Source organism: Perca flavescens, chromosome 16 (assembly GCF_004354835.1).
Source record: "Perca flavescens isolate YP-PL-M2 chromosome 16, PFLA_1.0, whole genome shotgun sequence".
Lineage (NCBI taxonomy): Eukaryota > Metazoa > Chordata > Actinopteri > Perciformes > Percidae > Perca > Perca flavescens.
The window spans coordinates 30,230,354-30,256,129 of record NC_041346.1 but is presented as its reverse complement, the minus strand read 5'-3'; the positions used below and the strand labels follow the sequence as shown (position 1 = coordinate 30,256,129).

General features: G+C 42.5%; 1 protein-coding gene across 1 annotated transcript in view; it reads left to right on the top strand.

The window, feature by feature from the left end:
• The first annotated feature begins 12,215 nt into the window (after nucleotides 1-12,215).
• The window catches only part of xrcc4 (X-ray repair complementing defective repair in Chinese hamster cells 4), a 41,191-nt gene continuing 27,630 nt past the window's right edge, over nucleotides 12,216-25,776 (top strand). The window contains exons 1-3 of the mRNA XM_028602634.1: nucleotides 12,216-12,365; nucleotides 16,631-16,774; nucleotides 18,159-18,349. Coding sequence (XP_028458435.1) covers nucleotides 16,633-16,774; nucleotides 18,159-18,349 — 333 coding nt within the window. The 5' untranslated portion in view covers nucleotides 12,216-12,365; nucleotides 16,631-16,632. The remainder of the gene's footprint in view (nucleotides 12,366-16,630; nucleotides 16,775-18,158; nucleotides 18,350-25,776) is intronic.

Genomic DNA, 25,776 nt, shown 5'->3' with positions numbered 1-25,776 from the left:
ACAGATTTTTTTCCTCTTTAAAACATGGGGGGGTGCAGAGCAGTGAGGCTGTCAACACCCTGACTTCATTAATAAAACAGACCCTCAGGCATAATGCGTCAGCGGCTGAAGAGCACAAACTCACCGCAGCTCTCTCAGAGGAAACATCACGGTCTGTTTTCACTCCAGATTCTTTCAATGAAGATAGAGCTTTTTTTGTTTTCCACAGATCCTTAGCAGAGGTGTGTGTGTGTCTGTGTGTGTGTGTGTGTGTGTGTGTTTCCCACCCCCTGGAGAGAGTGTAAAAAGGTGTTAGATCAATGATGGTGCAAAAAGGTTTCTGGGAACTCCTTGGCTCTTTGAAAGCCAGACTCTTGTCCAGTTCTCTGCAGACGAGCCTCGTACATTAGATCTTGAGAAAACCTAAGACCAGTCTGACCTGCAATGAGGATTTCCAGATTTTGAATCAGACTAACTAAATGTGGAACCACATCTTGGCTTTTTGTAATACATAATAAAGCAGTGATATCCAAAAGTCAAGTCAATTTCATCTTTGTAGCCTAATATCACAAGTAACAGTTGCCTTTTATGGGGCTTTACAGTCTGCGCAGCATACAAGACCCTCTATCATCACAGGGTCTCCTAACCGACCGATCAACGGAGATAGCGTGGCTAAAAAGAAGCCTTGGTCAAAGAAAAATGTTTTTTGCTTTATTCCGAGAGCGAGTTGAGTCTAAATACCACAACATCTTTCTTCCAAAAGTGGACTCTTTTGCAGTTTTTCCCCTCATTTTGTATTTAATTATGAGGTTTAAATACTTATTTTGATGTCCTTGGTGGAGTGCATGAAGTTGGTTGCGTGGCTTGTTGATACATTAGACGTTAGATTGTAAATTCCTCCCAAAAAAAACCCAGAATAAAACCTGGACCTTTGGCAGCGACGGGGGGTGGGTCTTTTGAATCCTTGTCTCCGGCCCTGGATTCACAGCGATTCGATATCAGTCAGCTTAGGGAAATACCAATACCCATTTATCTTTTCTATAAAAGAGATTCTCAGAGAACGTCTGCTGTAAATTGTACAAACAAGAGGTAAAGCCTCAAATACGTTTCATAATGCAGCAGGTTAATGTTTACATTATGAACTGACCCCCCCAACAAGTTAGTCTGAAGTACCTTTTACTTAACAGGACTAACATGACAGTCAGTGAAAAGGCGAATATTAAATTAATGATTTCTGGATTTTATCAATCGGTATCAAATCACTAGATGGGTGTTAAATGGAGAATCCATTATTTTAACCCAGCCCTAAGCCAGGACTTTGAGCACAAACCATCTTTGTTTGTGTTTCAGCTGTATCACATCGTCCTAATGGATCGGCCTCCAAAACTAATCCGTGAAATGACTTGCAGAGAGAATTGTGTGTGCTCCTTTGTTTGTGTATCTCATTATTGAGACAAATGTTTTACGTATTTGTTGTTGTTCTGTTCACCGAGTGATTATATGAAGTCGTTTTTTATTTTGTTGCTCCAAAGACTCCCCAAGGACTCCTAAAAGTAAAATATAAAGTGGTTTAAAAAATGTGGGGGTCCACCTCCTGGGGGTTACCCTCAGAACCCCCCCCCGTGCCTGTTTCAACAGAGCCTGATGGAGAGCCAGACAGCTGCACACTGCCAGATCGCTGAGGCTGATTACACAACCTACCCAAACTCTCTGTGTGTGTGTGTGTGTGTGTGTGTGTGTGGGGCCTTGTTTTACTATATTCGTGGGGTTCAAAAACCAGGGAATACAGTACTAGTATATACTTGTGGGGGCCTAAAATGCTGGACCCTGCAAGGTTAAAGGGCTGTTTGAGGGTTAAGACTTGGTTTTAGGATTAGGGTTAGAATTAGGTTATGGTTAAGGTTAGGGTAAGGGTTAAAGTTAGACATTTAGTTGTGATGGTTAAGGTTAGGGTAAGGGTTAAGGTTAGGCATTTAGTTGTGATGGTTAAGGTTAGGGTAAGGGTTAAGGTTAGGCATTTAGTTGTGATGGTTAAGGTTAGGGTAAGGGTTAAGGTTAGGCATTTAGTAGTGATGGTTAAGGTGAGGGTAAGGGGCTAGGGAATGCATTATGTCAATGATGGTCCCCACAAAGATAGTGAAACAACGTGTGTGTGTGTGTGTGTGCGTGCCTCATAACCAAAGCACAGAGGCTTCATTCACTGATGTCTCCTGGATCCAATTTAAGAGGAGCTGAGCGGTGGTCTTTCCCCCTTCCAACTATTGTCTTTCTGTTAGCGGATTGCCCAACATCCACTCTTCATCCTGTTCTGCTCCTCAGAGCTTTTAACTGCACGTACCAACGTCTGCAGAGATGCCCCATGTGAACATCTTTTATCGTCATAGTGTTTATTTCTCCCACGACGACTATACTGCTGATGAAAAATAGTCACCGACGATCTTTTTAGTCACGCTAACAACACTGTTAGCCGGTCCACCACTTCGGTCTAACACAACTATTGGGGTGGTGATGGCGCAGTGGATACAACACATGCCTTTGGCGCGGGAGATTGGAGTTTGGGGTTAAACCTCTTAGTCTTGCGTTTACGTCACACAAGAGCAGCCATTTCCCCCTGTTGCCATGGGAACGTTATGAAGTGACGTAACTACGCGACGTGAACATCATCGAAAAGCAGGCCGTTGGGGGCGGGAATCACTATTTTTTTCTCTTTTTTATCAAACTGCATTTTTTGCAAGTTTCCGCAATTTCATCGCCTAAAATTGCATAAATATCATATAGCATATTCCATCACATTTTTTAAGAAAACGTGCCGCATAATCAATGAGGCTTTTTTCACAAAAAAGCATTTTTCTGGAAGGACTGCCTTTTGGTAACAGTTCCACTTCGTCGTCAGTCCAAGCTAATCAACCCTGGTCTTACTTTTTAACATTGTTGTTGTCTGTATTTTTTTAAACTTATACATCCACGATTTTCAGCCGCAGTGTAACGTCAGACGTCCTGCTTCCTGTTGTGTGGACGGAGATCATTTTTTTGTCTCAAAGCCACACTTAAAATTCAAACGTAGTAGTGTGGCTGTAGCCTCCGGCTCCTCTGCCCCTCTATGTCGCCCCTGCTTTCCAAACTAGGCCAGCCCTAATGAACTTCACTGCCTACCTTTATGGACTTTGTTTTAACTGTTTAACTGTAAAAACTAAGAGGGAGGTTTCTGCTTTCTTTTTTTGCCAATGTAGCAAAACTTCACAGCAATATCGCAGATTAACTGTCTTGACCTACAAATGTATCTACTAACGAGACATCTATTCTCACTCGGAGCCATAAAAAACACATCAATGAGCCACTCTCTTGCACTGGCTGACATGTTACTTCGTCACCATGAACACACACACACACACACACACACACACACACACACACACACACACACACACACACACACACACAAACACACACACACAGTAATTTATTCTGACTCAATCACACACACACACACACCGTCCTGCTGACACAAACACTCACCAGAGCACTAAATGTGGATTAATCTTCTATCCGCCATTGAAAATAATCCCCAACAAAGTCACCCTTTTCAAACTTTTGCTTGTTAGATAGATAGATAGATAGATAGATAGATAGATAGATAGATAGATAGATATAACTACAGTGAGCAGCAGTTTTAGGAAATGACTGGTGAAACCATAGGTGAGTGTTTTTAAAGGTTTACGTCACAGACAGAGCCACGGACAGGAAGTCAGACTGTGTTGAAAGACGTGCAAACAACGCTGTTCGTGTTGGATCACCGAAATTGAACTCTATTCAAAAGATTCGCGCAAATCGACTTCGCCCACACAAGTGAGTTCTCCGATTGTGGTGATTAAATACAAATCAGTTTCTTTCTGCACCAAGTTTTGAAGTGCTGAAGAGGTCAGGTCTTAAAACAGCAAGCAACCTTTACATAACAAGCCCCCTAGGTATGTCTGACCGACACATTCTCAGCAGCCCTCAGCATCTGATACAGACGCACAAGACATACGAAAAATAGGTTTTATGCTTCTTGGGGTCAGCCCAGTGTGCAGCTGCGTGCAGAGGGTAATGCCTTAAACATAATCTTTACAATCATTCCCGAAAGAACCAAGCAGTCCTGCTTAGTTGCACGAAACTTGACATTTTCAGCGTTCAACGTTGCTCAGAGTTATTGGTTCTCGATGCGACCGGAGTTTAAAGTTAACTCAAAGAAAATGGAAAGTGAGGGACTGTCCCGTGAATGAACCGCCGTCGATATAGGCTATAAATGACGCCAAAGGGTTGTTGACCAAGCTGCCGTTTGGGTCGTGAGAATGTAACAGCGAGGTGAACCCAGAAGACACTGCAAAGACAGGACTGAGCCTCGGAGAGACGTCAGGGAGCTGGTCAGCGGGTGTCCTCGGGCAGGCAGGACTACCAGGAAACGCTCCATACCTGAAGATTGAGCTGGAAGTCATTACGGCAGGATCGAGCCCAAAGGGCTTTGACGCACACGTACGCATTCGCGCACATGTTTCCGCTGGAGGCTATTAGGTGCAGGCGATGCTAAAGGAGGGCGGAAGGAAGGATCCCCGAGTGCTACAGAGGAGGAGATGAAAGTGAGGCGTTAATGACAGAGAGACTGAAGGCCCCGTGTGGATCTGTTAGGAGTCTATTGGAGCTAATAAGGCTGTCTGAAAGGGCCCTCCGGTGAGACCAGGAGCCACCGGGAAACATGTTTCTGTTTATCTGACGGGTCCCAGCAGCTTCCAAAGGCTCTGGGTGGGTCCACTATAAAGTCAGAGTCACTTTCTTGTTATACAGTACAGGGGAGTAACTCACCGTTTGTTCCATGATGAGTCATTTTGTCAAGTAGAAGAAAGCCAAAAAAGTAGCTTTTACTTTTGAGTTTTGGCCTTTCATCCACACAAACTGCATCCTCAAAGGTCCAAGTTGTTCTAAACCAGAATGATCCTTTAAATTAGACTTCATGTCCACCTTCCAAAACACTGACCTAATCGATCCGATCTTCTGCGCTGGTTCCCATCGACGCCCACCACACCAAGCAGAGACCAGAACCTCTTGTACCTCTGTGTGCCAATCTAAATAAATGACCCAGGTCCTGCAGACAGCGCTGGTTTGTTGACCTTTTCTATCGCCAGTCCCTCAGAGGATCCACAACCAAGCATCCAACTCTCTGAATGACCTCTTTATTCTGAACAGACTCTGTGTTTGGTCCGAGACAGACACACATACACGGCGCCTGAGGCTCATCTTGTGGTGCGTTCTTTTTTAGTAGCTCGAGTGTGACGTCACATCCGTGACAAAAAACGAATAACCTGCGGGGTTGTTGCGTTCTTTTTGTCACACTATACTACGAGTCGGAGAAAAAATTGATTTTTGTAACATTTTTAGTAACATTTAGGATTCTATTCACCCAGTTATTGACCTATTACACAAATATATTTCACAGTTTGATACATGAAACGTTAACGTTAGGCTACTGCTCTGCTTTCTGCTCAAGACTCGGCTTAAAGCCATAACTCCGGAAAACGACTCGTAAATCGACTTCGGTGGACGAAAAAGAACGCACCATTAAACTTCTACGTTTTTCTTCCAAAAACGAATATCTTTTCCTACGTTTACGCCTCGCATCCGTACAACTGCGGCGTTCCAGAGCCCCCAAAACGGAGACATTTGGAAACACTGCTGCCTCCGTTTTGGTTTGGAAACTCCGGCGTTGCTTTGTAGTCTGGACGGACACAAACGGAGACATTTTGAAATGAGGACGCATGCCAGGCAGTCCTATCAGTTAGGTAGCTTACAGACGTTTCAGTAACAGTTCCACCTCGTCGTCGCTTTAAGGTAATAAATCCCTGCTCTTACTTTTCACTGTTGTCGTTCTCGTCTCGTCAGACGTGTTAATATGGACGCAGGTTAGTTCTGCTGCTGGAGCTAAAACTCTTGCATGCACAGAGATTGTTTCTGTTTCAAAACGCGTTGTGTTGTCCTTTGGGACCCGCTCAGTTTACTTGACGTTTTTGCTTTGGCCTGGCGTCGAGCTTCGGGTCCTCCCCCGGTGACACTCGCGTACTATGTGATGTCATTTCACGTGAACTGGCATGGGGGGGGGTCCCAGAGGACCGTGCTGCAATCAAACGCGTTTTGACAGGCTAATACAAAATGTAAATAAACTAAACAAGTCCCCATGCCATGAAGGACAGTACAAGGGTTAAAAATAAAAACACAGCAAAGCAAACGAGCTTCGTTTCACAAAATATCTCCTCCTTGCAGGATGTAGAGCCAAATGAAATCGCTCTCTTTCACAGTTAAAAAGTTTAAGGAGGGCGGCCTCGTCTCATACAGCCACCGAGGACTGAATATGTTGGACGACAATAACATCTACAACCCAAACTAATAAAAGAGAAAAATACAAGCACAGATGTGTTTACAGATACGTCTGGAAGCCAGCTCCGTTAACTGATCGAGGATCTTGAAGGCCTGCGGGCACGACGGACGAGGTTGTGTCCAGAACTGACTGCATCAGTGCAACTAATTAAAGCTTTAGTGCGTAACTTTTTGATATCAACGAAGGGTAAATCCAGACAGCTAGCTAGACTATCTGTCCAATCTGAGTTTTCTGTAAAACTACTTTTGAACGTACACACCTTCCACCAAAACAAGCTCCTTCCAGAGGCTATTTTGCAGAGGCACCGCGGCTCCGTCCGGCGCTTACCGCCACCCAAGATGATTGTGATTGGTTTAAAGCACATGTGTCAAACTCAAGGCCCGCAGGCCAAATCCGGCCCATCACGGATTTCTTTCCGGCCCGCGTATCAATTCAGGTTCACAATAGACTTTGGCCCACATAGTTTTTGTAGCTTTTTTCAATGTTTTTTTTCCGAATTTTTTGCCACTTTTTCCAATGTTTTTTGGCCAGTTTTACGACGTTTTTCCCCCAATGTTTTTGTTGCTTTTTTTTCCAACTTTTTTGGTAGTTTTTTCTTTGATGGCTAAGTTACTTTTCTTGCTGACTTTTTGGGGTATTTATGTCGACCGAGCTGTAAGTGAGAAGATTATATGAGACATGCAATAATACAATAAAAGATGCTTGACCCTTATGATGAAATAATAGCACGTGAATAACCGAAACATGTCTTGGCCCTGGATGAGATTCTTATTTTGCAGTGTGGCCCTTCGTGGAATTGAGTTTGACACCCCTGGTTTAAAGAAATGCCAATAAACCAGAGCACGATTTTCTCCCATCCCAGAGTGCTGTGTGGAGTCGCCGACAGTTTTGTTGTCATTACTTAAAATTCCTCATAGCGGAGACAGAAACTACGTCTTTTTTTTTAAACTACCACTGGAGGGCGCCACCGTCGAGAATTTCTAATTCTAAACATTGTGGCTTTAATTCAACGTAAAAAGACTTGTTTAATTGACTCGAACAGCTAATGATGTTGCTGTTTGTTCATTAGTTATCTGAGCCTCAAATCCACACGAGAACATTACAAACACCAAAGTAGGAGCCAGTCCTCTGATGGACATCCTGTAAGAAATTAAAGATCTGCATGATGAGAAACACAAACAGATGAACAGGAAGGGATTACTGCCGGGACCAACTGAACCATTTAAGCAAACATGACAACAAAAACCTAGTTCATTACAGAGGCCTTTTGTGTTTTGACTTGGTGCTGGATGAAACCAGTTATCCCACTTGCTTCCATCACTTCAGGGTACGAAAACGCAGCCAAGTGAGAAGCACAACAACTGTCGAGCTTTCTGTTCTCACTCTGAAAAATACACATTTTTTACTATTGAATTTTTACTATTACTTTTACTATTACTATTCTTTTCTTTTGAAATTTTTAACAATGGGTCCTTCAATAAAATAAGACCGTGTGACGGGGCGCACAGCTGCCTTCACGGTAGCGATGCGCTACCTGTTTTAATCTCAAAGAATCTTGCTTGTACATGTTTGTTTGACTGTTTATATGTCCGGTTATTTATACTGGTTTTATATTGTCTGTCATTTATCAAATTCCGTATATTAATCCCGTAGTTTTGTGCACAAATTTTTAACATCTATTGCTGCGGTGATTTACTATTTGATAGGTCTAGCTAAATGCATCTATCATTGTTTATTGTGTAAAAGCTATAGATTGTCACAAACATGACTTGTGGTGTATTATATTTTACAGCCAACAAGATACCTTGTGGCTGTGGTTAATGGTAATACCAATTGTTTAAATGATATGTTGTATCTATTTAGATTGTTGTTTATTTATGTTTGCTGTATGAAGCCATTACGACCTCCTCACCTGAGCCACCCCTGAGTTTTACATGTTGGTATGTTCCAATTTGAGGGGTTGGCGTCAGGCTATAAAGGGTGGCCATGTGTTTGCTCAGGGGAAGAGAGCTGGAGTATACGTGAAGGTAGTAGGATGTAAGTCTGCTGGATGATCGCCACGTTAAACCTGATTTAAAGTCTACTAGTGAATAGTTGTGTATCTATACTTCTGATTGTTTTGACTCAAGGCAATTTTAATTTTATCTTTTTTTTTTAAAGTGCTTTTTAGTTGCTTTCCTTAATTTTGTTATTTTTTTCTATTGTCATTTTTGCTTATGGGCCTTAATTGGGTCATTGATAATAAAACCCATCATTTTTTTCACATCACCTTTGCCTCACCCTGAGTGTTAATACCTGCTCAAGGCTACTCACCGCATCTACCTTCAACAGACCGTTTATGACAGCTTCTGGCAGACAACCACATCGCCAAAACACACACGTACAAAAGGGATCTCCAAATGTGACAGTGTTACCTTGAATATTGGCACAATATTGGCCAGCTCTATCGCCACAGTGCTGCGGAGTAACGTCCGGCTACTCCACAGATTGCATTCTGGGATAGGAGAAAAGGTTCGTGGGCGGCACTAAGCTCAACATTTGCACCCCGCTAAACCCCCCCAGTGTACAGTACAGGCCAAAAGTTTGGACACACCTTCTCATTCAATGTGTTTCCTTTTTATTTTCATGACTATTTACATTGTAGATTCTCACTGAAGGCATCAAAACTATGAATGAACACATATGGAATTATGTACTTAACAAAAAAAGTGTGAAATAACTGAAAACATGTCTTATATTTTAGATTCTTCAAAGTAGCCACCTTTGCTTTTTTGATAACTCTGCAAACCCTTGGTGTTCTCTCAATGAGCTTCATGAGGTAGTCACCTGAAATGGTTTTACCTTCACAGGTGTGCTTTGTCAGGGTTAATTAGTGGAAGTTTTTCCCTTATTAATAAAAAAGCAAAGGGTGGCTACTTTGAGGAATCTAAAATATAAGACATGTTTTCAGTTATTTCACACTTTTTTGTTAAGTACATAATTCCATATGTGTTCATTCATAGTTTTGATGCCTTCAGTGAGAATCTACAATGTAAATATTTATGAAAATAAAAAGGAAACGCATTGAATGAGAAGGTGTGTCCAAACTTTTGGCCTGTACTGTATCTCAGTGTGTACTTTGTCCACAGCAATCCCGCCATTCGGTCCCAAACCGTCCCAGTTAGAGAGGAAACGACCTAAAGGTATTCTTTACAAATCTTAACATTCATTCCCTGAAACGAACCAAGCAGACCTGCCTTGGGTTGGTTTTTTTGTGGCCCTCTTTCTTTTTAATAAACAACTCTGTCTGAAACGTAATATTCCCACAGCCCCAAACAAATGTGATTGTGGACTTAAAGGCCACCTGGGAGAGATGCACAGGTAACTCTACGTACACACACACACACACACACACACACACACACATACCACACTGTATATCCCTGTAGAAAAACTTTGTGTGTGTGTGTTGCTTTAATAGAAAGTGTGTTAAGTCCTGAGCAGCCTCTTAAAGCAATTATTCTTGGAGAGAGAGTGTGTGTTTGCAGAACTCTGCAGTAATCCCTTCATTTCCCTCTCTACAACATGTGGCACACAGCTTGTTTCCTTTGCCTCTCTGACCAGACAAATAAACAACACGAGGACGGACGAAAAAGCTCATTATATTTCAACTTGAACTTGCTCATCGGATGTCAACTGTTGGCTGTTTGCTTTCCTGAATATGCAGAGAAGTTGCCCCAGTTTGTGATAGACAGACAGACCGACAGATAGGTTGGTAGATAGATAGATACATAGATAGATAGATAGATAGATAGATAGATAGATAGATAGATAGATAGATTGAAAAACAAAGAAAACAACAATACAACATATCTACAAGGAGAGTAAAAAACCTGCATTTAAAATGTCACTTCAGTCAAATTATTTGCAAAATGTATCAAAGGTATCAAAAGTAAAAGTACTTTTAAGCAGAAAATAAGGGTATATCTTTGGATAATGATTACATTATTGATTTTATTCAGGCTAATATTAGTGTATGTGAGGGTTAATGCCCGACGAGGTGTCCCTACGATTATCAAAGCAGGACTTTTACCTGTAACAGAGTATTTCTCCATCCATCCATCCATCCATCTTCGTCCGCTTATCCGGTGTCGGGTCGCGGGGGGAGCAGTTCCAGCAGGGGACCCCAAACTTCCCTTTCCCGAGCAACATTAACCAGCTCCGACTGGGGATCGGCGTTCCCAGGCCAGGTTGGAGATATAATCCCTCCACCTAGTCCTGGGTCTTCCCCGAGGCCTCCTCCCAGCTGGACGTGCCTGGAACACCTCCCTAGGGAGGCGCCCAGGGGGCATCCTTACCAGATGCCCGAACCACCTCAACTGGCTCCTTTCGACGCAAAGGAGCAGCGGCTCTCCGAGCTCCTCACGGATGACTGAGCTTCTCACCCTATCTCTAAGGGAGACGCCAGCCACCCTCCTGAGGAAACCCATTTCGCCGCTTGTACCCTGGATCTCGTTCTTTCGGTCATGACCCAGCCTTCATGACCATAGGTGAGGGTAGGAACGAAAACTGACCCGGTAGATCGAGAGCTTTGCCTTCTGGCTAAGCTCTCTTTTCGTCTAACGGTGCGATAGATTGAATGCAATACCGCACCCGCTGCGCCCGATTCTCCGACCAATCTCCCGCTCCATTGTCCCCTCACTCGCGAACACAACCCCAAGGTACTTGAACTCCTTCACTTGGGGTAAGGACTCATTCCCTACCTGGAGAAGGCATTCCATCGGTTTCCTGCTGAGAACCATGGCCTCCGATTTAGAGGTGCTGATCCTCATCCCAACCGCTTCACACTCGGTTGCGAACCGATCCAGTGAGTGCTGAAGGTCGCAGGCCGATGATGCCATCAGGACCACATCATCTGCAAAGAGCAGCGATGAGATCCCCAGCCCACCAAACTGCAAACCCTCCCCACCCCGACTACGCCTCGATATCCTGTCCATAAATACTACAAACAGGATTGGTGACAAAGCGCAGCCCTGGCGGAGGCCAACCCTCACCTGAAACGAGTCCGACTTACTACCGAGAACCCGGACACAGCTCTCACTTTGGTTGTACAGAGATTGGATGGCCCTGAGAAGAGACCCCCTCACCCCATACTCCCGCAGCACCTCCCACAGTATCTCCCGGGGGACCCGGTCATACGCCTTCTCCAAATCCACAAAACACATGTAGACCGGTTGGGCATACTCCCAGGCTCCCTCCAGGATCCTTGCGAGAGTGAAGAGCTGGTCCGTTGTTCCAGAGTATTTCTACACTACGGTATTGCAGTAGTACTACTTTTTGTGTCAGTACCTCCCACACCTGATTTGAGGGGGATGCTACATCGTACCCACCGAGCGACAACACGGGCATACTGCGCAGGCGTCAACACATTTGAACTAATGAGAACCAGATGTAAGTTATCCTGACTCATTTCTTTAATTAACAGCTTTGACGCTTGTGTAGTTTGGCAGATTCGTTCGGTGGGTACAATCTAGCATCTACTCTGATTTTCCTTTTCTTTTTTTAAATTGAAAAATAATTCAATTTCAATAATATTCAAGGCATAGAAAACATGACAACAACACCTCCCAGCACACTGGATAAAAGGACAAATTCAAAAGTATAAAATAATAAAATATGTATCACATATCATAATCATAAAGCACTTATTCATGTTGCTTGGGGGTCCTTAAACATCTGTGTCTCCTCTTAAGTTTGAATCTCTGCACGCCTCAACACACGGAAGGTTATTTAAACTACAACTTTAAAAAGTAACCTTAACCCTGTCTCGTTCGGTGGGTACAATCTAGCATCGACGCTGATTTCTTCTGCTGCGTCGCTTGACGATGACGCAGCAGCTAACCGGTAGACATGCGAGTTGTTTTTAAACGTTCTCCCAATACATGCATGGTGTTAAACCGGAGAGAAGATTAAAACAAAGCGTCTGCAGGGGAAGCTGCAGGTAAGATATAAAGACGGACATGTTGCTGTTGCTGTTGTTGTTGTTGGAGTTTTAAACGCGTGTTTGAGTCCGTGTCGTAGCTTCCGCCTCCTCCGTGTTTACAAACTGCCTCTCGGTGTTAGCAGCTAGCTAGCGTTAGCTCCAGTAACACCTCTGGCTGCAGCTATTCCAATTGGACCATTTCACGCCTTTCTCCGTGTTCACATAACGCTGCAACCAACCAGTTGGGAAATGTAGACATTTGTACTTTACCCAAGGGCGTAACTTTGGGTTCAACATTGGGGGTGGGGTTGGGGGCGGGAGAGGTCCCAGGTGGGACATGTCTGCATGTATTGAGAAAAGCGACAGAAAAAAAAGGACAAAAAGGCGACAAAAACTCAGAAAGAAGCAACAAAAAACTCGAGAAAAAATGACAACATAAAGGCAACAAAAACACACGCACAAAAAAAAAAAAAAAAATTCAAAACGAGACAAAAAACGTTCAAATAAAGCACAAAACTTCGGGAAAAGCCCAGAATGGATTATTTGCGACATCGACCCTGTAAATTACATGTATGACTTTACATTTACATACTACAATCAGTGCTTGAAGTGGGGAAAAAAAGGTGCCGGTACTCTCTTGCATTGGCAGATCATTATGAGATTTCTACAGTGAAAAACAAAACTTGGAGATATTGCTGGTACAACAACCCAATTTCAAATTATGTTCCTAGAAGGAAACTTTGTCAACATCTGTTTTATCTAAAAAGATAAATTTATACCATACTGTATCGATTTTTTTCCCCCAACCCTTGTGTGTGTGTTTTATAAAATTCCATTTTATAAAAAAAGAAAATTAAAATGCTATAAAATTGAATAAAACACCAAAATTCAATGAAAGTAGTAGAGTAGTGAAAGTACTGATCATTTATTTTACTTGTGAAACGCGTCCTACAGTATATGGAACCATCCACGTTATTTATTTTGACAATTTTGGTTGAAAGAAAACCCAAATTTCTGATCGAGAAACGTTTTGAAAATGGGTCAAATGCCCCCGAGGACAACAGGAGAGTTAACAGTTAACACGTGTCTGGTAATCTCTGCAGCTGTAGTCGACCTAAACTTGTCTAGTGTGGTTAAAATACTGGTATTAACAAACTTAAAAAGAAGATGGCGACAGACGTGTGTCTTGCTGCAAAGAACAGTGTCTTTAAATGTAAAAAAAAAAACAAATGTCACTTTCCAGTAAGAGAAGTTTCTCTGCCGGTGCTTGTACTGTATCTGGTCCTGAAGCAGGTGTTGTCAGGATGTAGTCTGCGGTGTGAGCCTGTACTTGGCTCTAATGAGAGGCTGTGTGTCGGAGCATCACAGTCCTTAGCGAGAGGTGATGACATGGTGGCGTGAAGCGGCATTCACCGTGTCCTCTGTGGTCATTACACCAACAAACGCCACGGAGGGGAACCCATGGTTAACTCTAACATCACCTTTCTTCTTCTAGCGAGAGGTCTCTGCATATTACAGCAGAGTAAACACTTGATGAAGTTGTTCTTTTTGTTGTTTAGGCTACATAAATCAAGTCCAGAGGATGTAGCGATGCATGTGTAAAGATTCCAACCAGTTGAGATTAAAAAAATGTAGGCTATAGCGTTGCAGTTTTTAAATATTCTAGGGTGTAATCTTCTTTAGATTTCACTTGTTTGACTTTACACATTACTACTACTACTACTACGGTACTACATAGGGCTGGGCAATATATCGATATTATATCGGTATCGTGATATGAGACTAGATATTGTAAAATCGTAATATATTAAGTGTTGTCTTTTCCTGGTTGTAAAGGCTGCATTACAGTATAGTGATGTACTTTTCTGAACCTACCAGACTGTTCTAGCTGTTCCATTATATCGACATTTCTGATGATTATTTGTCAAAAATCTCATTGTGTAAATAATATTTTGGTAAAGCACCAATTGTCAATCCTGCAATATCGACATCGAGGTATTTGGTCAAGAATATTGTGATATTTGATTTTCTCCATATTGCCCAGCCCTAGTACTACATCATGGGCCCTATCTTGCACCCGGAGCAGCGCAGCTGTAAAATGTGCCTGGGATTATGCACGGCACACGCACACTATGCTTGTTACACACACAAGAGACGCACAGCAGCACACACACATGCAGAAGATTACAAATCACAATATTACGGTGCAAATCCTCCATCATAACAGCAATGCTCCAAGGTCCAAACGCGCCTGGCTTTTAAAGGGAATGGGAGATGATCTCTGATTGGTTGATTGGATGTTACGCCCAAAACACACCGCTGATTATAATGGCGTTTTTCCATTACATGGTACCTACTCGCCTCAAATCGCCTTTTTTGGTTTTCCATTACGAAACAAAGTCCCTGATACCTGCTAACAGGTATTTTATTTAGTACCTGCTCAGTCGAGGTTCCAAGCGAGCCGAGAAGGTGACGTGAAACCCTGCAGGCTGCTGATTGGTCGGAAAGAATCGTCACTGATCACTGCATTGCTAGCGACAGACATTTTTAAATAGTTTAGCTGTGTGTGTGTGTTGTGTGTTGTGTGTTGTGTGTGTGTGTTGTGTGTGTGTGTGTGTGTGTGTGTGTGTGTGTGTGTGTGTGTGAGATTAGCTCCGCAGCGAGTAGTGACTCTAGAGTCATATAGTGAGAGAAACAAAGTGTCTCCCCTGTTCTTTCTGACCACGGTGGGAGATCTGGAGCAGGAGAAGTTAACTATCTTGTTGATTTCATGTTGTTTACGGAGAAGGAGAACCAGGAAATGAATCGGGGGAAATGCAACGCTACCGAGCCACGCCCACAGCAGTCGCTATGATGACCAGCCACGCTGAGGCGGTACTAAAATCTGCAATGGAAAAGGGACGCACAGTGCGTAGAGTAGAGGCGAGTCGAGTAAGTACCATGTAATGAAAAAAACGCCATAAGTACAACCCTTTAGAACCAGGCGCCCGGCACACAGACCCTTTTTACTGCCGTCAAACTAGCAAAAGTGGATCTGGACACGCCCTAAACACACCGTGCTATTAGATCGTTACAATAGGCCCCTGTTTCTGTTTCCATCAAAACGGAGCGAAAGCATAGAGGGAAAAGAAAATCCCAATACTCAATACTTCTAGGATCGCAAGTCAAATCGAATTGGCGCCAATGTGTGGTGAAAGAATGGAATCGGGACCGAAGCAGATGGTCCCAGCTCTGCTGTTTAACCAGTACCATCTACACCCAGTGGGCCAGAAACCAGAGGGGATTGTGAGTAATAGGACTAACAGACCAAACTACAAAAAACACTCATTAGTCCTCTTAAGTGTGTGTGTTGTAGTAGTAGTAGTAGTAGTAGTAGTAGTAGTAGTAGTAGTAGTAGTAGTATATAACGCATACAAATGAGACATTTGGTATTAATGTTGGTTGTTTCACAAATGTTTGTGTGTGTGTGTGTGTGTGTGTGTGTGTGTGTGTGTGTGTGTGTGTGGTTTAGGAAACACACACAGGTTGGTAGTAACAACTTGGGATGGTCAAAAAGAGGGCTAAACGGCTCGCAAAGTACTGCGCCATATCTGCTAATATTGGCAGCCGCCACATATGGCGGAGACGCTGCTACTTATACCCTTAAGAACCGAGTTTTGTGCTACTTATACCCTTAAGAACCGAGTTTTGTGCTACTTATACACTTAGGCCAATCCAAAAGGAGTCAGCAGCTTGCTTGGAGCAAGGATAAAATTTGAACTATATTGATATGTGATATGGTGTAATTCCATATCTCATTTAAAAATGTATCGATATATTTTTTATATCGATATATCGCCCAGCCCTACGTTGACTTTAAGACATCAGCAAATATTGTATATATGTCGTTGGTAGGGCTTGGCGATATGGAGAAAATCAGACATCACGACATTCTTGACCAAATACCTCGATATCGATATTGCGGCAATATTCTAGGGTTGACAGTTGGTGCTTTAACAAAATATCTTCACACTTAGATTTTAGATAAATAACGATATCTAGACTCATCTCACAATATCGATATAATATCGATATATCGCCCAGCCCTATTAAGAAGTGAGTATTGTGCTTGTTAAGTGATATTTTGAAGATCTGCTGCGTGTCACTGGTCCAATAGTTTGTGTATGTATTGTAATGTATCTGTAATATTTGTATCCCTGTACTATTTTTCTTCATGTGGACATAAATAAATGGTTAAAATGTGTGTTTTTCTGGTTATTTATTTTTATTTTTATTTTCTGCAGGGATGCACGTGTCGGTGCGGGAAGTCCACGTTTCGTCGGAGCCGGACTCCTCCTTCTTCCTGCGGGTGGACTGGAAGGGGCGGGGCTTAGGTTCGGGCTTCCAGGTGCTGCTGACTGACGGGCAGGACGCTTGGAGAGGAGACGGTAACAACCACAAAAAGAAACCCTGACCCAGCGTGACCTCAAAGATTTATGCTCACCTGACACTTGGACAGCCTCACCTGTTCATACACACACACACACACACACACACACATGCATAACACACACATGCGCTTACACACAGGCAGATACATACATGCACATTCACAAGTATACATGCAGATACACACACACACAAACACACACACACAACCCACACACACATGCACACACAGGCAGATATACACATGCGCACACACAAGCATACATGCGGATACACACACACCTAACCCACATACACGCACACACACAGGCATGCGCATACACACAGGCAGATGCACACACACATGCATAACACACAAATACACACACACACCTAACCCACACACACATGCATAACACACAAATACACACACACACCTAACCCACACACACATGCGCTTACACACAGGCAGATACACACACACACACACCTAACCCACACACACATGCATAACACACAAATACACACACACCTAACCCACACACACATGTGCTTACACACAGGCAGATACACACATGCACATTCACGCGCAGATTCACACATGGGCACACACAAGCATACATGTAGACACACACACACACACACACACACACACACACACACACACACACACACACACACACACACACACACACACACACACACCCCGTTCTGACCTCATCTGGGAACATTTTAGAGTGCCGTTGACCTTTTCAGCTTCACTCAGAAGATTTATGAGTTTCACCTACAGCAGTCTGAAGTCTCCTCAAACTTTCCACTATCATTTCTTTATGCTGCTCATTCTTATCAATGTTACCCTTTTCTACCCTGATTCTGCTCTGATTCTTCTCTGATTCTTCTCTGATTCTACTCTGATTCTACTCTGATTCTTCTCTGATTCTTCTCTGATTCTACTCTGATTCTACTCTGATTCTTCTCTGATTCTACTCTGATTCTGCTCTGATTCTTCTCTGATTCTTCTCTGATTCTTCTCTGATTCTACTGATTCTTCTCTGATTCTTCTCTGATTCTACTGATTCTTCTCTGATTCTTCTCTGATTCTTCTCTGATTCTACTCTGATTCTTCTCTGATTCTTCTCTGATTCTTCTCTGATTCTACTCTGATTCTGCTCTGATTCTTCTCTGATTCTTCTCTGATTCTTCTCTGATTCTACTGATTCTTCTCTGATTCTTCTCTGATTCTACTGATTCTTCTCTGATTCTTCTCTGATTCTTCTCTGATTCTACTCTGATTCTTCTCTGATTCTGCTCTGATTCTAATCTGATTCTGCTCTGATTCTACTGATTCTACTCTGATTCTGTCCTCTTTTGTAATGCCAACGTTTCCTCTCCGTGACTTTGCAGTGAGCGAGGCTGCGGTGTGCCAGGAGGCGGAGGAGCTGGAGATGGCTCCGGAGAGGTACATCCTGGACCTGGAGCAGGCGCTCACCGGGACCCAAAGCTCCGCCACGTACAGCTTCACGCTGGCGCCGTCTCCCCCCGACCGCCGCGCCGCGCTCACACTGGCCTACGAGAAGGTTCAGAAGGACATCTCTGTGAGTGGCTGGGACACACACACGCACACACACGCACACACACACACACGCACACGCACGCACACACACACTAGGGATGGGCGATACCACACTTTTAGGATTCGATACCGATACTTTTTCTTGCATTTTCATCGATACCGTTAATTTCTTATTGGCAATTTTTGTCAGTAAAAATATTATTACATTTAAGACAAATAACAAGACAAACACGGACCAGTTATACAAAATGTATTATGGTCAATACATAATAAAATTAAAATAAATAACAAATATGAATGAAATAAATTAAATATGAACAAAAACATACACATTTTCACTTTTCTTATTTCTCAAAAAAATGATAACAAATAATAAATCATAACAATGGGCCTCATTCACCAACCGTTCTTACGAAGAAATGTGTTCTTAAACCCTTCTTACGCACTTTTTTACGAAGATTCTGGCATTCACTAATGTTTTCTTAACTTGGATTTGTTCTTAGCTAAGAACAAAATCTACGAACACTGAAAAGCACTCTTACGCACATTTGAGTGATGACAATTTGCTCCAAATGATTGCTTACTGCATTTTATTCAATTCTACAGTCGTTTATAATGATAGTATTGTACTGTAATGTATTTCTGATCATTTGTTGATAAAAAATCATATTAGAAAAAGACACTAACACTGCAATTTACATCAGCAATTAAACTGATTAAATCCTGCGTTATTTGGTGATTGATCGCTATTTATAGGGCCCAAATGCAGTGGTAGAATGTAACAAAGTACAAATCCTTTGTAACTGTACTTAAGTAAATTTTTCACGTATCTGTACTTTACTTAAGTAGGCTCAATAGTGCATAGCCTACTTACGACTTTTACTTTGTTACATTTTGCAGCAATTATCTATACTTTCTACTCCACTACATTTCTACAATGTTCAGTTGCATTTTCTGATCAGTTTCCCCCCTCCGCCAAAACGTCTTCCTGACCGTCACACGTCTGTGTCACCAGTGAAGTTTGGTTGCCATAGATACTGTATATATGGGTTGCCATAGATACTGTATACATGGGGCACCGCTGATCCAAGCCGGCTCCGGTGCTCCAGAGTCCGGGCTCAGCACCGCTGACCCTCGGTAATACAGCCTCCGGTAAAAGTGAAAATGAAAACGTTTGTTTTTATTATTCCCGTTTTTAAATCATAGTTGCTATATCTATTTCTCTCCACAGCGTCATTTACTCCTCCGCCAGGCTGCGTAAAACGCGTTCATATCTTATTTATTTGGCTGGACCTCTTCACATCTCCCCATTTGCGCTAATTCACACACTATATTTGCTTACTTGCGTGGTTAAAGAAAATGAAATACATCCATGAATAAAACCAAGCGCATTCTGATTCTAACAACATATTTCCGTTTCATGGTTAGGATAGGAACTTTTCTTAAAAGCCAGGCCATGTTTGTGGTTGTGGACACCTTCTACTTTTACTAAAGTAAATATGTCGTTATTTGTACTTTTATTTAAGTACTGAGATTCAGTACTTCCTCCACCGTGGCTCCGACAACCTGTCTCCCAGGAGGTGCACAGGAAGTGTCATGTCATATGGGAATTTTTGGGGCGTTTCCTTATGCTAATTAGGAACAACTGGCACGCGCTTTCAGTTAGGAAGACGTGGGATTCATCAATCCTAAGAACACAGGCGCGAACAAATCTGCTGTTTAAGAAGACGTCATGAATCCGACGTAGACTTTTCTTAGAAACCTTCTTAAGAACATATTTAAGAGAAAACTTAGGAAGATATTGGTGAATGAGGCCCAATGTTATGTTTCGAACCTCTTTGTAAAAGTAAACCTGTAACACTTCACTGAAGCAAAAACAAGAGGTTATAAAGATCAGAATAAACTAGGATTTCCTTATCCTATAAACCTGCATAAGAAAGACAGTAGTTCCCTGAGAAAAAGAACTTGGCTGTGTCGCACGCATTGGGTCGCACGTTGACGCTCATTGGCTCGTCTCCTGTCACGTGACATGGGCCAGCTCAATACGCCGCCAGGTACAGGGGTGTCACGGCACATAGTAATTTAAGTAAGTAATCTAAAACAGCTGAAAGTGATGCATACACCCCCAATTATTTTTTTAGTTTATATCGATACTTTTTTAAGGAAATTGATGCCAAATGAGTAGCGTGAGGCTATCGATATATCGATACCACAGGATCGATACGCCCATCCCTAACACACACACACACACACACACACACACACACACACACACACACACACACATATATATACACATACATACATATACACACACACCTCGGACAAAATAGTCTTCATAGTACATTACCAGTCAAAAGTTTGTGAATGAGACACCAGACTCCATTTAAAAAAACTATACTTTTAGCGTGTATAGAGCCAACGTATCTTCACATGTAAATCAGTAAACTATGTGTTTATTTCAACCAAAACTAGAGTTGTGATGGTTGGAGAAGAGGAAAGACGACCCAAAACGTCTCTTCATAGTTTTATTTTGTTTCCGTCGACTTTGAATGAAGTGTGTTTTACGATGCTAAAATTGCTGATTATTTACATGGAGTCTGGTGGAGTTTAGCGAACGCGATTTCACGGATGTTCTATTGTTTAAACTGAGCGAGAGGCGCTAACGTTAGATTAAACAAAGTGAGTTCCCTGTACAGGGAGCCACCCGGTCATGTCATATCATACAACTCGCTGTGCTCCGACTCCATTTTTTCTTGTTGTCGTGGAAACGACGGGTCTGGCTACTCCGCCAGTCAATGGTCGGCTGTCAAAAAAGCGGATAATATAGGATTATAATGTAAAACAGCTTAAAACAAGACGAAGAACACAAGTGTGAATGGAGCCTAACATGCACTTCCACTTTGCCTTTGCCTTGGTCTTGGTCTTGACTCGGTTTCAACCCCTCAGAGTCTCGGTCCTGACTTGGTCTCGGTATAAGATAATTTTTTGGGCGTTTTCCGCCTTTATTTTTGACAGGACAGCTGAAGACATGAAAGAGGAGAGTGAGAGAAAGAGAGAGAGGGATGAATGACATGCAGCAAAGGGCCGCAGGTCAGAGTCAAACCAGGGCTCGCTGCGTCGAGGAGTAAACCTCTATATATGGGCGCCCGCTCTACCAACTGAGCTACCCAGGCGCCCTGTTTAGGTGGTCTTGACTACAACACAGCTCCCGGCAGACCTTCCCCCCCCCCCAAAAAAAGTTAATTGCAGCTTTCTCAGTAAAGGTGAGTTGGTTGTTGACATTAAGAGTTGTTGATGGTTCACATGACGGGACTTTAATCTACGCCGGAAGTCCCGAAAGCTCCAGAGAAAAGCTGTGTTTTGATCTCCTGCCTGAGCCGAGGAAGTGATGAATAGAGTGTGAAATGTGAGTCTGTTAGTTCAGCGTTACCTCACCGGCCGACCTGTGGCTAAAGTAACTGACTTAATACGATAACGGCGAGGCAGAATCACGTGTGGAGCAACCTTTTTTTTCTTAAACGGCTCCAACTGTTCCTTGTTGTTTATTCGGATGTGAGTTTTCATCTGTTGCGAATCATGTGCAGCTGCAGCAAACTGTTCACAGATCAGCGCCTTAATTTATTCATCACGTAGTGAATATGCCTGTTGTTATAATGCATCGTTGGCTTTAACTGTTAATTTAGTTGAGCTTCTCAGGGCCGAAGGACGCGATCCAACGCTTCAGAGCAAAACCTCTTCGTCTATTGGCCGGATTTTAATTTTTTTTGTTCCCGGGGGAGGTTTTTTTCTTTATCTTCAGGGTCAAAACGTGCCGCCACCCGTTCAGCAGCGTCTGAATCATTTAAAATCTTGAATAAAGCGTTGTTGAGAGAGAGAAAAATCAGCCTGCCGCAGATCAAATTGAATGTCTGACTTTCTTAAGGTCTGGCTGGTCCACACAGCATTCCTGGATGGGAGAAAAAGTGCTCTGGTTTATTGGCAATTCTTTAAACCAATCACTAGGGCTGTCCTCGACTAAAGAAATTCTTAGTCGACTAACACTTCTAGGATTTTTTCGACTAATCGATTAGTTGATTTAATTGACAGAGCTGTGAGCTTTGAGAGGTGGTTAAGACTAGAAAAGCACAATATAAATGTAGTTAATTAACCATCTGTAAAACTGAGTTTCTCCACAATTAATCCTGCAAAAGCACCACTTTAAATCTTGTGTTTACCATAAATGTGCTTAGAAGTTCGACCGAAATTAAGTCACAATCTCAAACTTCGATTTAAAACAATGGAATTGTCGATTGTTTTAAACAATTGTGCCCTGATTAGAGACATGGTTGCTTCTGATTTGTGGGGATGTCAGGAGATATTGGGAAACCTTCTTATGTTTGTTAGAAACCAACTAAACACACACACACGTGCGTATCTTAATGTTTGTCCTGGTGTGAGAAACACAGTCTCTGTGTGTTCAGGGGTGAACACACTCATTCATGATGGAGACACAAAACCTTGTTGCCATGGTAATTATGACTGAATGGAAACCTAAGTGTGTCTGTTTTCTGTAAGAAGAAGAAGAAGGAAAAAAAAGGGAAATTAATCTGTTTCTTTTTTTGACAAACGGCAAGTTAGAAACGGTGGATTTACAGAAGTGTGCTCGGTGTGTCATCGCACGGTTTCTCTTGCTCAACTTTAAAAAAAAAAAGTGTCATAAAGTTATGAGTCATAATGAAAGGGCTCGGTCTAATGTTGGGTCATACCTGTCTAATCGCTGCTCCTGTTAAAGCTGCAACGCACCGAAAGAGGCCCGAAGGGAGAGACACACACAGGTGTTACCTGAGGAGGGGTTAGGTGTGTGTGTGTGTGTGTGTGTGTGTGTGTGTGTCTGCATGTTTGTGTGTCTGTATCTCTCTGTGTGTGTGTGCATGTTTGTGTGTGTCTCTCTCGGTGTGTGTCTCTCTCTGTGTCTGTGTGTGTGTGCATGTTTGTGTGTCTGTGTCTCTCTCGGTGTGTGTCTTTCTCTGTGTGTGTGTGTGTCTCTCTCTAACTTCTAGCACCAATAGTATATAACCTATACAAATGAGACATTTGGTATTAATGTTGGTTGTGTTTCACAAATGTTTGTTGTTAAATCCACTGGCTTCAGTAGATTTCCCCACAACTGATAGTGTTTAATCTGACAGTTTAGTCAGACACAGATGGCTCCAGTAACTGCACAAACAAATCCTTTTATATGAATACAACAGAATACTTATTTATTATCCACCAGACGGAGTGGGGAACGGTCTTTAGATCACCCAAAAAGTAAACAAACGCAGCACAAGAACATACAAAGATCATTTTCAGATTCAATCTTATTGTCATTATCAGGGTTTCTGCTGGGTCTTAAAACGTCTAGATCAAAAATCAAAATTTTAGGCCTTGTAAAGTCTTACATTTGTGAGTAATGTGTGTAAATAATTTTAAACGAGTCTCAATTTCCCTACGTTCATGCAACATTACTTCTACTTTTTCTTTTAAACGTCCCATGACATGGTGCTCTTTGGATACTTTTATTTAGACCGTGTTCCCCTAATACTGTATCTGAAGTCTCTTTTATATAGACCTTAGTGGTCCCCTAATACTGTATCTGAAGTCTCTTTTATATAGACCTTAGTGGTCCCCTAATACTGTATCTGAAGTATCTCTCTTTTATATAGACCTTAGTGGTCCCCCCTGTATCTGAAGTCTCTTTTAATACTGTATCTGAAGTCTCTTTTATATAGACCTTAGTGGTCCCCTAATACTGTATCTGAAGTCTCTTTTATATAGACCTTAGTGGTCCCCTAATACTGTATCTGAAGTCTCTTTTATATAGACCTTAGTGGTCCCCTAATACTGTATCTGAAGTCTCTTTTATATAGACCTTAGTGGTCCCCTAATACTGTATCTGAAGTCTCTTTTATATAGACCTTAGTGGTCCCCTAATACTGTATCTGAAGTCTCTTTTATATAGACCTTAGAATTTATTTACTTTGCAAGTACTATTGTGACTCTGCTTTGCGTTGTACTTTAATGTCTCAAATGTATTTCATATATCTCATAAAGGTCTTAATTCTTAAATTTGTATCGTTGAATCCTGCAGAAATTAAGCAGAGTAACAAGTACAGAGCTAAAGAAATGCAGTTAGCATCTAAAAAAGTGAATAGAGGGAGATGAACGTGTTAAACTCGCAATTACGTTACAGTGACACCTGTGTAATCAGACTGCTGATGACATTTGGTGTCGTCGTCTTCTCTAGAGTTTGGACTGTCTCTCCACAGCACAAACATCTTCTCAGGATCCCTCCAGAAAGCTCAGCTACTTTTCCCCATTGTCTAGTATAGACATCAAATCTGGCAAACTCTTTATATGACTTTTTTTTTCAAACGCCACCACCCTTAGCCATCTCACACGCCCACTCCTGGAGTGACTGCACCCTTTTATTCTTCCATCCTCTTAAAATAATCTGTCTGTCTATCATTAAACTAGTCTGGACCCAGCTTCTTGGGCCCTATCTTGCACCCGGCGCAGCGCAAAGCCCGACCCAAGTGTCTTTGTTAGTTTAAGACCGACGCAGTTTCCCATCCAGCGCCCACGTAGTTTAAATAGCAAATGCACCTACGCCCATCTGTGCGCCCATGGGTGTGCTGGTCTTACAGGGAGGTGTGTTCAGGTGCATTCTGGGCACGCTGGTCTTACAGGGAGGTGTGTTCAGGTGCATTCTGGGTGTGCTGGTCTTACAGGGAGGTGCGTTCAGGTGCATTCTTGGCGTGCTGGTCTTACAGGGAGGTGTGTTCAGGTGCATCCTGGGCGTATTTCTATCTTGAGGCAGCGGGAAGTGATCGCGCCATTGACCAACAAAAACCTGGATTTACTTCCGAATGGAAGTAAGTTAAGCCTACAACTTTTTGAAAGTTAGCGAGAGCCCTTTTTTGATGCTTAGAAGAGTATAGGTTTGATATCGCCTGTCTTGTGAGGAAATAGCAGATTTAATAGTGACCTAGTATTTTGCGTGTTCTTTGATTATTGTTTTATTTTTACAGGGGCAATCCAGATGTTTTTGCCTCACTTCTACAATCTATCCATATGCCCAAGTTTCAAAACCCCCAATGTGGGGTGGTGATGGCGCAGTGGATACAACACATGCCTTTGGTGTGGGAGACCTGGGTTCGATTCCCACTACTATATATCTACCAATGTGTCCCTGAGCAAGACACTTGACCCCTAGTTGCTCCAGAGGCGTGCGACCTCTGACATACAGTACAGACCAAAAGTTTGGACACACCTTCTCATTCAATGTGTTTCTTTATTTTCGTGACTATTTACAACGTAGATTCTCACTGAAGGCATCAAAACGATGAATGAACACATATGGAATTATGTACTTAACAAAAAAGTGTGAAATAACTGAAAACATGTCTTATATTTTAGATTCTTCAA